General features: G+C 39.5%; 1 protein-coding gene across 2 annotated transcripts; it reads left to right on the plus strand.

The window, feature by feature from the left end:
• Window positions 1–2931: 2931 nt before the first annotated feature.
• Window positions 2932–12316, plus strand: zgc:91890 (solute carrier family 52, riboflavin transporter, member 3-B). Of its 2 annotated transcripts, none has more exons than XM_061820690.1 (4): window positions 2932–3077; window positions 6877–7957; window positions 8171–8294; window positions 11451–12316. In XM_061820690.1, exons 2-4 carry the CDS (start codon window positions 6924–6926, stop codon window positions 11661–11663), a joined length of 1371 nt encoding a protein of 456 aa, XP_061676674.1. In that variant the 5' UTR covers window positions 2932–3077; window positions 6877–6923; the 3' UTR covers window positions 11664–12316. The 2 variants fall into 2 exon arrangements, with proteins under 2 accessions (XP_061676674.1, XP_061676673.1); XM_061820689.1 differs by lacking the exon at window positions 2932–3077 and adding an exon at window positions 3108–3389.
• The last annotated feature ends 3429 nt before the right edge of the window (window positions 12317–15745 follow it).

Consider the following 15745-nt stretch of genomic DNA (forward strand, 5'->3'; position numbering starts at 1 on the left):
TAATAATTTTCATGAACAGTCCAAACTAATCTTGAAGGCTTTAGAAATGTGTCTCAGAATAAGCTTTGGAGCAAACTAACATTTGAGAATGGATTTTTGATTAGACATTCATCCAGAAACATGAGCTTTGCGTTTTTTGTACACTTCTCCGCTGACACACTGAAGCATTTCATTAAAAACAAACAAACCCAAAAAAAGCACATGAGGAGTGTATCCTACCAATTGCATTAGGATTAGTTAGCTGACTGGACACACTGAATTATTTCAACGATGTTGACCCATAATATTACAACCTATTTCAAAGTTGAACACTTTTCACTGGAGTGAAACAAAATAATCAAACTAACTTTTAAGGCTATACATTTTGTCTTTTTGAGATTGTATTGAAAACATTGAGACAAGACACAAAACATAATTAATATTTAATAACACCGTTATTTAAGCCTAAATAATTCCCATACTTTTGTGAGGATGAGTGGGTCAGAAAGTGGATGGATGGATGATTCAGAATTAATTAGAACAGGAGGGATTAAGTTGTGTGCTGATCAGCCATTAGCGCCATGCTGGATGTGGTTAAGTGGAGTAACCAGTAAAAAGTTTTCATTAATTTCCTGCTTGGAAATTTAGGAAACAATTTACACTTGTAATCAGATCTCATTGGTTTAAAACTGAAAAACACTTTTGATTGTATTTAGCTATTTTAACATCATTTGGGGGAATTAATTTACTTATTTTGTATCTTAATAGTCTTAATTTAATTTATAATGAGTTCAATATTCATCCATCTTGTGGGTTGCTTATCCTCACAAGGGTCACTGGAGTGCTGGACCCTATCCCAGCTATCTGTGGGCACGAGCTGGGCAACAGCCTGAATTGATTGCCAGCCAATAACAGGACACATAAAAACAAACACAATTCACAGCTAAGGGCAATTTAGAGTCTTCAGTTAATGCAGGATTTTGGGAAACCAGAGTGCCTGGAGAAAACCCATACTTGCACAGGGAGAACATGCAAACTCCACATGGGCGGGTCTGGTATTTGGACCCTGGCTTTCAGAACTGTGAGGCAGACACTCTAACCACTCCTGCACTGTGCAACTATGAATTGAATATATTAAATAAAAAATAAATAAAGACTATGTAGGGCACAGTGTACAACTGGTTAGCACATCTGTCTCACAGTTCTGAGGACCTGGGTTCAAATCTGGCCACTCAAGTGTGGAGTTTGCACCTTCTCCCCGTGCCTGCATTGGTTTTCTCCAGGCACTCCGGTTCCCTTCCACATCCTCAAAACATGGATTCATTGGATACTTCAAATTGTCCGTAGATGTGATTGTGAGTGTGAATTGTTGTTTGTTTCTGTGTGCCCTGCGATTAGCTGGCGACCAGAGTGTACCCCGTCTCCTGTCCGAAGATCAATGGGATAGGCTACAGTACCCCTGCAACCCTTTTGTGGTTAAGCGGCTCAGACAATGGACGGATGGATGGATGGTACGGTGCTTACTTATAACCTAAACATTTGTAATTATGTACCTGTATTAATGTGTGTGCGCATGCGTGTGTGTGGGTGTGTATGTATTTAGGAAGCATACATAGACAGAAAAACTAATTATTTTACTTTCTCAAGCTTGTAAGAATGTTCCTAACTACAAATACATGCAAATATGTGATTACGATGATGAATATTTAGACATATTTGGGTCATTCCATCATTGGAAGACAATTTTCGTACTAACATTTTTTGAAAACAGACCACTTCATTTAGTTTTTTAAATGTGTTCTGTAAAATATTTTTGTGACACCGTAAGAAAGGAAGCATTCTTGTTTTTGTGGGTTTATATTACAAAAAGAAAGAAACATTTTTGCAAAGAGAAGGAAAAGGTCCACATCTTATGAATTGTCCCCCTTACTGAAGTTCAGACTAAAAGTAACCCTTGTTATATCAAAGTGAAAAGGACAGAAAGACAAAACAAAATTATCTTGGTCCAGCTGTACCAAATTTTACACAGAAGGGGTAGAACAAAATAACAATAAAGCATCTAGGGACAAGTATTACGGACAACATGACTGGGAGAACTACAAGCCATAACAGAACAAAGCCCGTGAAAGTTGAAGGTGGAAAGAATCAAACTAATATTTGATATACATGTAAAACACAACATTTCCAACACAAATGTACTCCCCCGCCCCAAATACAACAGGTAATAAAGTAACATGTGACTTGAGTCAACCGTCTAAACCAACTGCTGCAACTTTTTTTTTCATGTCTTTTATCTGTCATATCACATAGCTTGATGCATTTGGTACAACCCTGTTACGGATACCCAGTCCCCTGAAATAAAATGAAAAATATTGCTGGATAAATAATTTACAATAAAATAAATTGTAGGTTTCATATTGTTTAAACTCTGAGTAAAAGGTTGTACTAACTAACCATTTTTTTTTATTTTTTTATTTTTTTTGCCGAAGAGTCCATTCTACCTGTTTTAGCCGCTATAGTGCATGGTGACAACACAATTTACATCCTACAGTTACATTTTGTCTGAGGACAACTAAAAATTACTAAAAAATTAATATAGACAGAAAATGAAGGCTACTCCGACACTGGAATGTATCCATATACGGTACAATATTGTGTGGGAGTTAATGTTTATAACAATACATACTAATCAAATATAAGCTTAGAAAATATAAATTTTTTGTCAAGATATATATTAATGTTTGTGCGTGTCAGTGAATGGGTAAATAGGAGGGTGACATTGCTTTATGGAGTTAACTCCCTTTATTTGCATAAATTTAATGTCAGATCTGCCACGTCCAATATGGCGGACAAACTGCCATGGTAGGGGTTCTGCAAGCTAGCATCTATGGTTCGATCACCACGCGTGTTTTATGAAATCTAGGTCGTGTACGCGTGCGCAGCCACGCCTCACAGTCAAACCGCTTCAAAAACCCGGAAGTATAATGGAAACCGTCGCTCACATCCACACAAGTTTACGACCGAATCAACCAAGCTGTCACGCAACGTAAAGGAGTTGTAGAAACCGGCACAGGAGAGGTACATGTGACCGGAAAACGGTAAGTAGATAGACGTCTTTGCGTCGTTTAACGACGGAAGTTTAAACAATTACTAGTGTTTTTAACTGCTTATTTCGAGACAGTTAAATACGATAAAATATCTCATATCGCCCAGTATTGTAACTGTAGGGATTTGGGAGTTTGGACCCTACCCGTGTTCACGGATCCAGGAAGAGACGACCAATGATTAGACGAGTAATTGGATTTATTACAAAGGAATGTGCAATACAGACGTCCGGGTCTTATCCGTATCTGCAGCACACGACACGTGTGTCTTCTGGCAGGATAGCCCAAAGAAGAATAAGACACAAGGTATATATGTATATATAGGTATATAAGGTGTATATATATATATATATATATATATATATATATATATATATATATGGGTCCATGGTAAAATTGGCTACCCCCCAGTCTGGTCTTGGGTAACTTTCTGCTCCTTATCCGGTGTCGTTCGTCTCCATGACAACGCCTGGGCGAGGAGGTTCTCACCAGCTGGTTTTCTGTGTACAAAGATCAAGGACAGCCGCCACACTGCGCAACACATCCTTGTCTGATTAGCAAATGGACCTTATCTCCTGATTAAATGTCTAAGGTCATATTTAAGCAAATAATGGAAGTACAATAAAAGTAAAATAGTCTTCATCACTCATTAAATACTATACATTTGCTTTAAACTTTATCAAGGTTAGTTTAACATTACGTATTTGTCATTTCAAGCGTTTGCAGGTCACATTCTTTTTATGGGAGCAGTGTGTTAGTGTGTGAAAGTTCATCGCATACTTCACCAGTAGAAAAGGTCAAGTACAGTCTCAAAGTGGCGCTTCCTGTTTGCTGTAGTTATGGATAGGCTGAAAGACGAGGTTAGACTGGAATCCTCTTGGACCGTGATGTTTGGAGATGATATTGTGATCTGCAGTGGGAGCAAGCGGAGGAACAATTACAAACATGGAGGTACGCACTTGAAAGGAGACGAATGAAGATTAGCTGAAATAAAAAGAATATATGTGCATGAATGAGAGGGGCGGAGGAGGAAGAGTGTAGTTCCAGGGAGAAGACATAGCGAGGGTGGATGACTTCAAATATTTGGGGTCAACAATACAGAGCAATGGTGAGTGTGGTAAGGAAGTGAAGAAACTGGTCCAAGCGGGATGGAACAGTTGGCGGAAGGTGTCTGGTGTCCTCTGTGCAGTGATGAAAGTCCTCCGGATTTGTAAATTTTCATGAAAATTGGTCCGGAAAGTTGAGGAAAAATTGCCTAAAATTAATCCGGATATTAGTTGACAACATTAAACGAACATGCCTTTGAGTTCGTTGTTTTGCTTTCACAAGCGTAGCCATGATGAGGCACTATCACTCGTAACAATAACACCCCTGACCTCGCATTCTCTCAAGACGTCGCTTATCTTGTGTGGTCTTGACATTAATTTACGTGTTTATTTCATAAACGTTAACTAAATGAGCGTGCTCCAAAACATCAGTTATTCACCTGGAAACAGGAAATTCACGTAAACCGTACTGAGCATGTACGAAAGTGCATGTTCAGAACTGCTTCATGGAATGCGAGCGCATTTACGTCAAAAGTCATCAATATCATGAGGCATGTCAAAGGAAATTCAGTTACACCAGGGGTGCTCATTGCGTCAATCGCGAGGCAGTGTGACGGCGTTTAAAAAAAAAAAAAAAAAAAAAAAAAAGACTATCATCCACCAGGTCGCTTGATTGAGTTGTGGTCAATACGTTGACCGCATGCACATAAAGGCACGTTCTAGCAAGCCGTCCTTCTATTTACGGCAGTCCCGTGATGCGTGACCCCCCCCCGCCCCAACAATGCGTCACGGTTGCCGACAGGAATGTTTGTTCCAATGTATCGTGACGTTGTTGCCACAAACGGCAATTATGTTGAACTAAACTTTCAGCTTTTTCAAAAGGTTGTGAGTATAGACCGTTCGTGTTTATTCCTTGACAGGCTCGCGCATTGAACTTTTCTTCAGATAATGTTTGTCAGATTTATTGATGAAAAATTTTAAATACCGTTTCATATCATGTTCTACTAATATCAGTTGAAATTTTAGTTTTCTATTTTAGTTATGCATTTGTTTATTACATTTTTAATTTACAGTTATGTCATAATAATCCAGTAAATTATTTTAAGGCCATCCGTAATCACACCCGGAACTCTTATCTGCGAGCATGACTGACCACACCTGTACATCTTTAAAATGTGAGTGACTGTGTGTAAGTAAGTTTCTTTCAGCTTGTCCCGTTAGGTTAGATGGTGGCACTGAAGAAACAACAGGAAGCAGAACTGGAGGTAGCAGAAATTAAGATGTTGAGATTCTTGCTCGGAGTGAGCAGGTTGGATAGGATTAGAAATGAGCTCATTAGAGGGACGGCCAAAGTTGGATGTTTTGGAGACGGGTTAGGGTTAGAGAGAGCAGACTTCAATGGTTTGGACATGTTCAGAGGCGAGAGAGTGAGTATATTGGTAGAGAGGTGCCTGAGGATGGAGCTGCCAGGCAAAAGAGTGAGAGGAAGACCAAAGAAAAGGTTGATGGATGTTGTGAGGGAGAACATGAGGACCGTTTTCTTAGAGAGGAGGATCCACGAGATGGGCTTAGATGGGGGAAAAAAAAAGGACAACGGGACAAGCTGAAAGAAAAAGATGATACATTTTTTTTGGGACACCCAATGTATATATTTAGATATGTTTTTCATCGCTCAAAATAAGTCTCACACTGAGATGCCGACAGGCCTCCCAGATGGCAGCTTACAGTCCTGCGTAAAGATGTAAGTAATTTACTACAGCCGTAATTTGCAGACGCTGTGTGCAGAGGTTCAGGAGCAGGTAAAATAAATACTCGGGCAGTTATTTTGCGCACATTTATTTTCATCATTCAATAAAATAGTGCTCTTTTTTTTTTTTCCCAATGTAATACCCTTGGCAATGAGGAAGAGGAGTCACCACGGGTTTGTTAGATTCTTTTTATTAATTAACACTCCAGCAGCACACCAAACTCTTCAACAACAACTAGCTGCACTTCTCCCCCTGCTCTTTTAAAGGGATACACTCATAATTACACACATTTTTAAATGCACGTCAATGCCGCTTCATGCTACGAAACCCCAGAGAATGATGGCTTGATGCTAGATCGATAATGTAAATTCACCTTGATAGCCTTCATCCTACTCAACCACGACCCTCCAGTTACTACGGTTTCTTCTCACATCCCAAAAACATGCAGAGCAAGTTAACTGAAGACTCTAAATTACCCATAGTTGAGAACGGTTTTGTTTGTAAGTGCCCTGCAATTGCCTGGAAACCAGTTCAGTGTGTATCCTGCCTCAAGATAGGCGGGCACTTACATGGCCCTTGTGAGGATAAGCAGCTCAAAAAGTGGATTTCAAGATGGATGAAGTATCCTTTTTTTTTATAGTTCTTGTAGTCAGAGTTGTAACAAACTAAAGCCTGTGATGTTGGGGTGAGTAGTGGGATGCACCTTATATTAAACTGTCAAACCAAGTTATTTAATTCCTCTTTTACACTAATTCCTTGATGGATTTAAAACTATATGGACTTTAAATCAGTTGTCTAACAAGAAACATTTTCACATTCTACTTGAGATTGTCCAAAAGAACAGAGTACAGTTTTTACTGTGTAACTTTTATTTCGACATATAAATAGAAACATACTTAGAAGAAGAAGATACTTATTGTGAATTAAACAAACAATATGAGTTTTGCAGCATTTTTTTTCATATCCATGTGATCAAACTGTCCTTTCTCTGTGTTTCAGATTGTACAGCACTCAGTTTCCTCATTACCTTCATCAACACTGCCATCATGTCGCTGCTGACTCACATGCTGGCATGTTTGTTTGGCACGGGCTCCTGGGTGGCAATCAACGGAATGTGGGTGGAGCTTCCACTGATTGTGCCACAGATCCCTGAGGGTTGGTACCTGCCATCCTACCTAACAGTCCTCATCCAGATGGCCAACATAGGCCCCCTCGTCATCACCTTGATGCATCACTTTCGCCCAGGACTGCTGGATGAGAGGCGTGTTGTCTACTGCATTGTTGTGTTGGGGATCATTGCCACATTCCTTTTGGCTTTCTTCTGGAAGCACACAGTGACTATATCAGGAAACATGCACAGTGTTCCCCTCTTGATATTGTGCTTCCTGCTTTCTGTGGTGGACTGCACCTCCTCTGTCACCTTTCTGCCTTTTATGATACGTCTGTGCCCTCAGTACCTTACCAGCTACTTTGCAGGTGAAGGCCTCAGCGGTCTGGTGCCTGCACTGGTGGCTCTTATTCAAGGTGTGGGTGTAGTCCGGTGTCATAATGTCAACGTGACGGTTTCATTGAACAAAACATTTGAGAATTCCACGGTTGACGCTGGGGAGCTCCATGCAATCTATCAACCAGCAAAATTCTCTGCTCGAGTTTTCTTCTTGTTCCTCAGTGTTATGATGGTTGTATGCTTGATGGCCTTCATCCTACTCAACCATCACCCTGCTGTGGATCGAGTGAAGAAGAAGGACCTGTATTTCAGAGAAGAATTGACCTCAGAGAAGAGAGAGCAAGTTTTCTCTTTGCACACTCAAACACCAGAGCAAAAGCCAATGTTAAATCCTGTTGATTCTGCTCCGAGGGAACCTCGGAGCTCCTTTGGCAAGGGCACATACGCGAACTCTGAGGTGGCTTTAATATTTGCTGTACTGGCCTGGGTGAATGCTCTGACCAATGGCGTGCTGCCATCGGTGCAGTCTTACTCCTGTCTGCCTTATGGGAACCAGGCCTATCATCTGGCTGCTACAATGGCAGCGGTCGCCAATCCATTGGCGTGTTTCATTGCCATGTGTATGCCTATCAGGTATGTGTGACTGTAGGAGCTTTCTACAAATATTCCTGTCCAAACATAAGATGTTCAAAGACTAAATATTTCAATAATGACAAATAGAAAAGTCTCATAACGTTGTATTAATCACAGTACTTGATGTATAAATAGTCATCTTTTAGCTCAATGTTTAAAGACTTAATATTTAAGACTAAGGATTTCCTTTCATTTATGGGTATTTGCTTGCAGGTCTCTTATCTTCATGTCCCTTCTGACTATGTTTGGCACTGCATTTGGAGCCTACATCATGGCCATGGCTGCACTCAGTCCTTGCCCTCTGTTGGTCCATAATGCATCTGGGACCGTTGTTATAGTAAGACTTGTTCTGTTTGTCTCAAGCGGTTCATTAACACACCATATCGGTCTCAATTGTAGCAAAGCAGCACATCAGAAAATTTCAAATTCACCCCAAGCTTCTGTGACGGACGCCAATGGCTATGTCCAAAGGCCCGCCTGGTTTTGGAAATCCCCCACCCATGCTCCAATCCGGTATGTTGCGAGGGTCAAACAATACTTACCATAAGGCTCACCGTATTAAGAGGGGCAGTCTCAGATGTGGGTGCAATTCTCGTATCCAACAGATGTACAAGGCACACCGTATCATCAGGCGTAGGTACAGTGGCGCTCTCAATTGCACCTTTATTTTTGTAAGCAGAAGAACAAGCTTACACATTTTTCTTTCCCCCTCTACGAGCAGTGGAAGCGAGTCATGAGTCAACACACCATCTTCACTCACGGTTTCACACCAAACTAAAATCTTTACACCACAGCAAACAGAACAGCACAACCAGCAGACAAGAAAACAATGAGCAAAGAAATAATTGACGTAAAACATGCACTTCAAATGTTATTTACATACACGTTTAGCGCCACAAAGAATATAGCTATATAGCAGCATTAGCTTAAAGCATACGGTAGCATCCATGCACGCTATTTAAAAAGGTACTGGATAGGAAACAGAGTTCAGTGGTATGTACTTTACTGACATATTTAACAGTGTAAATCGTGAGTTTGGTTGGACTTGAAGTATTTAACTGTATAGCTACAATGAAGAAAAGTATTTGAAGACCCTGCTAAATTGCAATTTCTCCCACTTAGAAATCATGGAGGGGTCTGAAATTTTCATTGTAGGTGCATGTTCAGAACAGGTCTTTGAGGGTCAGAATTCTAGCTGATAGACAGGTGTCCAAATACTTATTTGCAGCTGTATCACACAAATAATTTGTTAAAAAAATCATACATTGTGATTTCTGGATTTTTCTTTTTAGATTCTCTCTCACAGTGGACATGCACCTACGATGAAAATTTCAGACCTCTCCATGATTTCTAAGTGGGAGAACTTGCAATAAAGCAGAGTGTTCAAATACGTACAGTATTTTCTTTACTGTAAAGTCCAACGTTCTTCAAAAATGCCTCCTTAACACTCACAGCTGACAGCGTTCTTATGAAAGTATGGGATTTAATTTAATAAATAACTAACCCTGGTATAGTGTGGAAAATCATAACAATTTAAAAATATTCATAATTACAAAACTTAGAGCTCCATTTTATATCACAAAAAATAACTATCTTAACAAATATATAACTCAGTCTGTGTTTTCTTCTAACTCACTTGTCAGAGCAGGTGACAGCCCACAGTATTATTTCATCGTCTCCGTGAATGCTCGATTTTTGTCTCTGATTCAAATGTCTCAAGTACTTGTCAAAAATAATTATATTTTGTGCATATGCATTATATATAGGTTTGGATGAAAAATAAATACAATCACATTGTATAATTGTATACAGGTACATAGAGTGGTTTTAAAAAAAAAGTTATACATTTACATTTTGATATGATATTCGATGTCTTATGTTGCACATATGTGTGTGTGTATATATATATTATGGTAATGTGTACCACCAACCTGAGCTCTCTGACCTCGTCAGCGGAGTTTCGCATTTTATGATCGTTAGCATAGCATATTTGTTCCTCCGGTACCAAACATCAGAAACGACTGCCCATGAGTTCGTTTTAACTTAAACTAAGACAAAAAATGTCGACTGCGACGACTAGTTAAGCAGCGGCTTTTAAAAGAAATATGTCATCGCTGACGCTAGGAACCCGGAACCAGCGCAGCAGTCCAAAACAACAGAGCCCAATGGCTTCAGGTCTTTATCAAAACAACGTGGGCTCAAACTCCATAGTACGAGCGTCATGAGTACATAAGAAAAAGAAAAAACGGGAGAGCGCACACAATTGAAATGCTCCCATTACGCTCGTTTCTATGTAGTTTGAGCTCATGTTGTTTTGATAGCCACTCGACGTCGTATGGAAGCTGCTACAGAATGTAGCTGAATGGAGAGCAAGAGGCTGCGCTGTGGAACCAAAACTCTTAGGATTCAAAAAATGTTTCCTCACAAACCCCATGAATGACAGGGAGGATGACATGCGGTGGGAGCAAGATGGGATCTTCATGACCGGAACTGTACCAAGTCACAATGATGAGTTTGACAGTGATGCACCAAAGGACGCTACAGTGGATACTTTTCAGATTGTAGATGAGTCAGATGCTTCTTTTGAAGTGTTGGCCAAGGATGTGTAATGTAGTGGATAAACTGTGCTATGAACAAACGTTTTATGCACAAATATTTAATGAAAAAAAAAACTCAAGTCAAACAGTGTTCAATATTTAAGACTGGAATATGTGTTATCAACATCAGTGATAAAATGTTATGCCATCATTGAGCATTTATTTTAGTTGGTTGATGGATACTGTTCTGACAGTTACAGAGACCAGGACAAGCGTGTCCTGTGGCCTGTCCCGAAATATGTTTTACCGCTACATCAGCACATGTACAATGATTATTAATGATTATTGTACAGACAGTTTTTGAAAAACAATACGAGTACAAACCTAACAAAGTATAAATACAGATAATTCACAATATTTTGAGCATATGGATAGCAATAAATTGGTGGTGCACATTGTACATTGGAAGAAGGGTTTTCCTGTTTTTTTTTTTTTTTTTTTTTACGTCAACTTTGGGGTGCACATTATACTTAAATGGGAAATCCAGTTTGAAAATGACAGCGCCCCTGAAAATTCTTAGTCAGTAAAAATCTTCTCAAAACAGTAAATGAGAGAGGATTTAACATCACATTGTCAAAATAGGGTACATATTACATGACCCATTGGATACCTTTAAGGACGCATTACACGAGAAATTACGGCAAATATATAAGTACATACAAATTGTTTTAGCTCACTGTCACACTAGTAATAAAACATTCCAATATGCTGGCTACGAATATTATTTGGAATATGTAACTGATCAGTCGTCCGGGCCATGAAAATATGCCATGGTCCATCCAAGTAAATGGACTCTTGTAGTTCAAAAATTTTACACTCACACAGTTGTTTTATTGTATATTTTGTGTTGTACTCAATTGCTACTCTGTGTTTATTTTATATGTTGTGTTCTTCAGGTGCTGGTCTGGATCATATTTGTTCTCTCCCTGTCCTATGTAAAAGTAATTATTGGAGTAATTCTCCGAGACGAGGGCCATACTGCCCTCGTGTGGTGTGGGGCAGTAGTCCAGTTGGGTTCTATGGTAGGTGCCCTTTCCATGTTTCCACTGGTAAGCATCTATAGCCTTTTTAAGTCAGGTGATGCCTGCAACACCAAGTGCCCCATGTAACAAAGAAATCTGTTTAAACCATCGGTGTACGAACCACAAGTCCAACTTGCACTTGTACTGCAATATAGGCACATTAATGGGTGTGAAGTTATGAGGTTTAAACCTTTCAACTTTTGAGCAGAGCTGAGTGGGCTCAGGTGTTCATCTACTACTCTTCTTATTTAAACAGAGTTGGTAATCCGTGGTAGATTTCAGTCTTCTGAAAGACTACGGACTACAAAATAACAGCAGATCAAAATATTTATTTGCTTATTTACATCATCAATACCTTTACTTTTCTGAGCTCAAACTTTTTTTTTTTTTTAATGTGAACATAATGTAAAAGTTGAAATATTTTGAGTTTGCACTTTGGAAATGCGGTACTTTTTTCTTTTTTTAACTATTTGATTTCAGACTGTTACATATTAGAGACTATGTAAATGTACTAGATTGGTGAAACTGTAACAAAAATAAAGCCAAAATCAATACAGTGGGCTCTTTTTTTTCACTTTTGTTAACACTTCATGAAAACATCAAATGGTAAACACCATTTGCTCATTTGAATACTGTATCAGGTACAACGCGACTTTATGACATTGTTGTCATGGTTATGGCTAAAAGTATCTAACAAATGTGAGATTGGGGTGCCCCTGTCTTTGTGGACATTTCCTAAAAACCACATCTAAAATCCTCCATAACAAATGAATTGCCCCAAAAAAATCCTTAATGAATAATGTTTTAGTTTCATCATTTACGTGGCATTTTTAGGATAAATGACATCATTTGGCATGTATGAGCCTATTGGATGTCTTTAACTGAAATTTATCAGCCAATTGAACAGGGTCAAGAAGTTGTGTGAAAATCATACATGCAAATCAGTTGCCTTTTGGCAAAATTTGCTGTTTTGAACCCAAAGTAGGCCATTTATGTGAATCTTATAGATCCAGAGTTTTTCCTTGGGGTGGTTGGGGGTCACTGACGTCAGGCTGTTTTGCATTCTGGACTAATATGCGAGCGCATCAGTTTGAAGTACACACTTGCGCTTGGGACCTGCTTTGGATATGTCACAAAAATTGACGAGACCAGAAAAAACACACCCACTATTACCTCCGTGAGACTTTGACTTCAGCCTCTGCATTGGGCGCAGTTTGCGTCAATCCAATTTAAGGGCAAGTGACGTTTAAGTCACATGACCTCACACAATGTCTTGTATCTGGCTTCCAGGACATTGGCATTAACACTATATTAGCCAGGCCACCATGTTTGGAAGGTTTTCATTACCATGAAGACGACGACGCACAACTAGTTTATGATTAGATGTGCTGAGACATCAGCTTTCATGTATTGTAATATTTGTCTGGCACTGTCTTGCCAAACGTGCCATCTCACAACTTTAGAAAACACAATGCAGTAAATTGAAGATGTTTTGTTGTCATTCTGGCAGTGCATATGCACACACACAGATTTTGCACATTTATTTTTTGTATTTTATTGATGTCCATGCTGTGATCAAATAAAATCAGAAGTTACTATTTACACAGTACTTGAGTAATTATTTCGCTGTATACTTTTAACCCTTTTTTTAGGACTACATTTTACTTGAGTCACATTATTGGAAAATAACAGTACTTTTACTTGATTATAAATTTTGTCTAATCCATCAACCTCTGGAGCGGACATCCTCTATCATTACTCATATTTAAAGGGCCACTGTCATGAAATGCATATTTTTTTTGTATGTTATCAATGAAAAAACAGCAGCCGACATGGACCCATTTGTTTTTTCACCACAAAACATGATTTTGATGTATACTCCCGCCATGAAAATTCTCTCGAGGGATTTGTTTTCAAGAAGAAGCAGGAAGTGACACACATGGCAGGACTGCGCTCAAGTGGACTCGTTTGTTTCTATTAGTTTTACCTCTGGGAAGGTAGCTCGTTCTTCCTTCGTGTTTGTCAAAATGCCGGCTCGTTGCATTGCTGGATATTGCTTGAACACTCGGGAGGATGGGTTTACCCTTCATAAATTTGCAAGAACCCCGGTTCTTGTGAGAAATGGATTGCACGGGTGCAAAGGACGAGAGCTTCTTGGGTTCCAAATGACGGGTACGTGTGTATACAGCTACTAAAATACATATGAGTTTGGGATGGACCATGTAATCCATCTCTCATAATGTAACAAAATATCTGCGTACGTATGACAGGTGCTTAATATGTCAATGTGCGCATGGACAGCTTCCGCGTCGACTTACCTGCGAAGGCTGCCGCGTTGGCTTGCCCGCGAAGGCTGCCGCGTCACGATGCGGCAGCCTTTGCTTCATAGCCGGCGTCATCCACGATGAACAACACCGCCGATGGCGGCAGCGATAAACAATTGTTTATGGCGCACTCAGCCACGAGCGTCGACAACACCATAAAGCGGCCTGGCTCGGCAGCGTGACTAGCCACCAAGGTGCTGAAAATACACCACACCAGCCGACAAGGCCTTGTTGGCCGGGGTGGCTCATCGCTGCACAAGGCCGTGATGGCTCATCTCTGCTGCAGAAGTGGATCCGATGGGAGGCAGTTTGGCCGTGATCGCATATCATCTGAATATGGCTCGAAAAAATAGAGTAATATTGCCCCGTTAACTTCCCTCGGTTGTGTGATGTTCTCTTCTTTGAAAAGAGTTTCCGTGTCAGAAGGGGTGTGTTCGTCTCCCATTTTAGGGTCCACAGTGTGTTTTCATTGGTGAATGTCCGGGGTGACGTCACGGACCGGAGATGCAGTCAATATGGCGACCACTTGGATGTCGTCGAATGACACTTCCGCAACTTTGCGCACGGATTACGCGCTCTCCGCTCATATTTATTTTTTCCTATAGACATTGAAGTGACTAATGTATGTATTTTTCATTACAATATCTCTTTTAGAATGTTTATAGGCATGACACTTGACCTTTAAGCAGCATTTTTGCTCATCAAATCAAATTGTTGTGTTGTTTTGTACTGGTCTTTTATCTTTTGGCATAGAGGTGCTCTGAGTCGTGGCCTTGGTTGTGGTCCCAGTGGAAGCGTGATGCACATGTAAAGGTGTCAAGAGCTGATCCGCGAGTGCATCTTGTATCATGCACCTACAATTATCTTATTATTTTACAGATGTTAATGTTGATAGCGTGATGTCAGGCATTATGTCACATCACAGAACAAAGTAACTTTAAATTCACAAATGGTCAATAAAAAGAAAAATACGTACAGTACTTAATATTTTCCTGGAGGATGCATTTGGGATTAGCCTTTTAAATTTGTAATCATGAAAAATGAAGTGAAACAGACTTTTAGTCAGTTCTTTCTCAGACTGAGAGTGCTTAAAGATGAGGATGCTAATTCATGTGGCACAGCTTGAAGGAGGTGGAAGTTGAAGGCCGAAAGAAAAAAGCAAAGAAATGAAGCAAATTTATTTCTAATCTTTTTTAAAATTTGGAAATTAACTTTAATTAACTGTACTTGTACACTTTTTCTGTATGAACTAAATATTTATTATGCCTTGTTGTACTCTTTAATCTTTGAGAGTTTCATTTATGTTCAAATTAAAAGTTATCTGTGGAGGCCCAGAGGATCCCCCCAGGCCCTCCTATAATGTTTTTTGTGTCATTTTTTTTGGTGTCATCTTTTAGATACCTTTGGTGTTTGCACTTTTGTAAAATAATGAAGTTACTCTAAAGATATTTTGGATAAAATTTTCTGTAGGCAATACCACACAAAAAATGTCCTTAGTTTTCTTCTCTTTCTCTCTATCTATCTATCTCTCACTCTCTCACACACACAATAATTTCTTTGGAAGTCCAGATCTCATCTGATTTTTTTCATTTTTGTATTTCTAGTGTTGTACTCAAGTTGACGTCTCCACTCAACCAGGCACATCATTTTGGCAGACTCGTTTTTAGGAAAGCTTGTCCTGTTGCTACTGAGAAAAAAAAAATACAAAGACTAGGTTAGATTTGTCTTTTCTGCTTTACACTAAATTTAGTTTAACCAAGTTAGTTGTTACATTCCCTGTTGTGGACCCCATGTTTTGGCCACCTAGAGCTCCATTGAATGATTTCATTTCTAACCCACCTTCGT

The sequence above is a fragment of the Syngnathoides biaculeatus genome, chromosome 5 (genome assembly GCF_019802595.1).
Source record: "Syngnathoides biaculeatus isolate LvHL_M chromosome 5, ASM1980259v1, whole genome shotgun sequence".
In the NCBI taxonomy this organism is placed as follows: domain Eukaryota; kingdom Metazoa; phylum Chordata; class Actinopteri; order Syngnathiformes; family Syngnathidae; genus Syngnathoides; species Syngnathoides biaculeatus.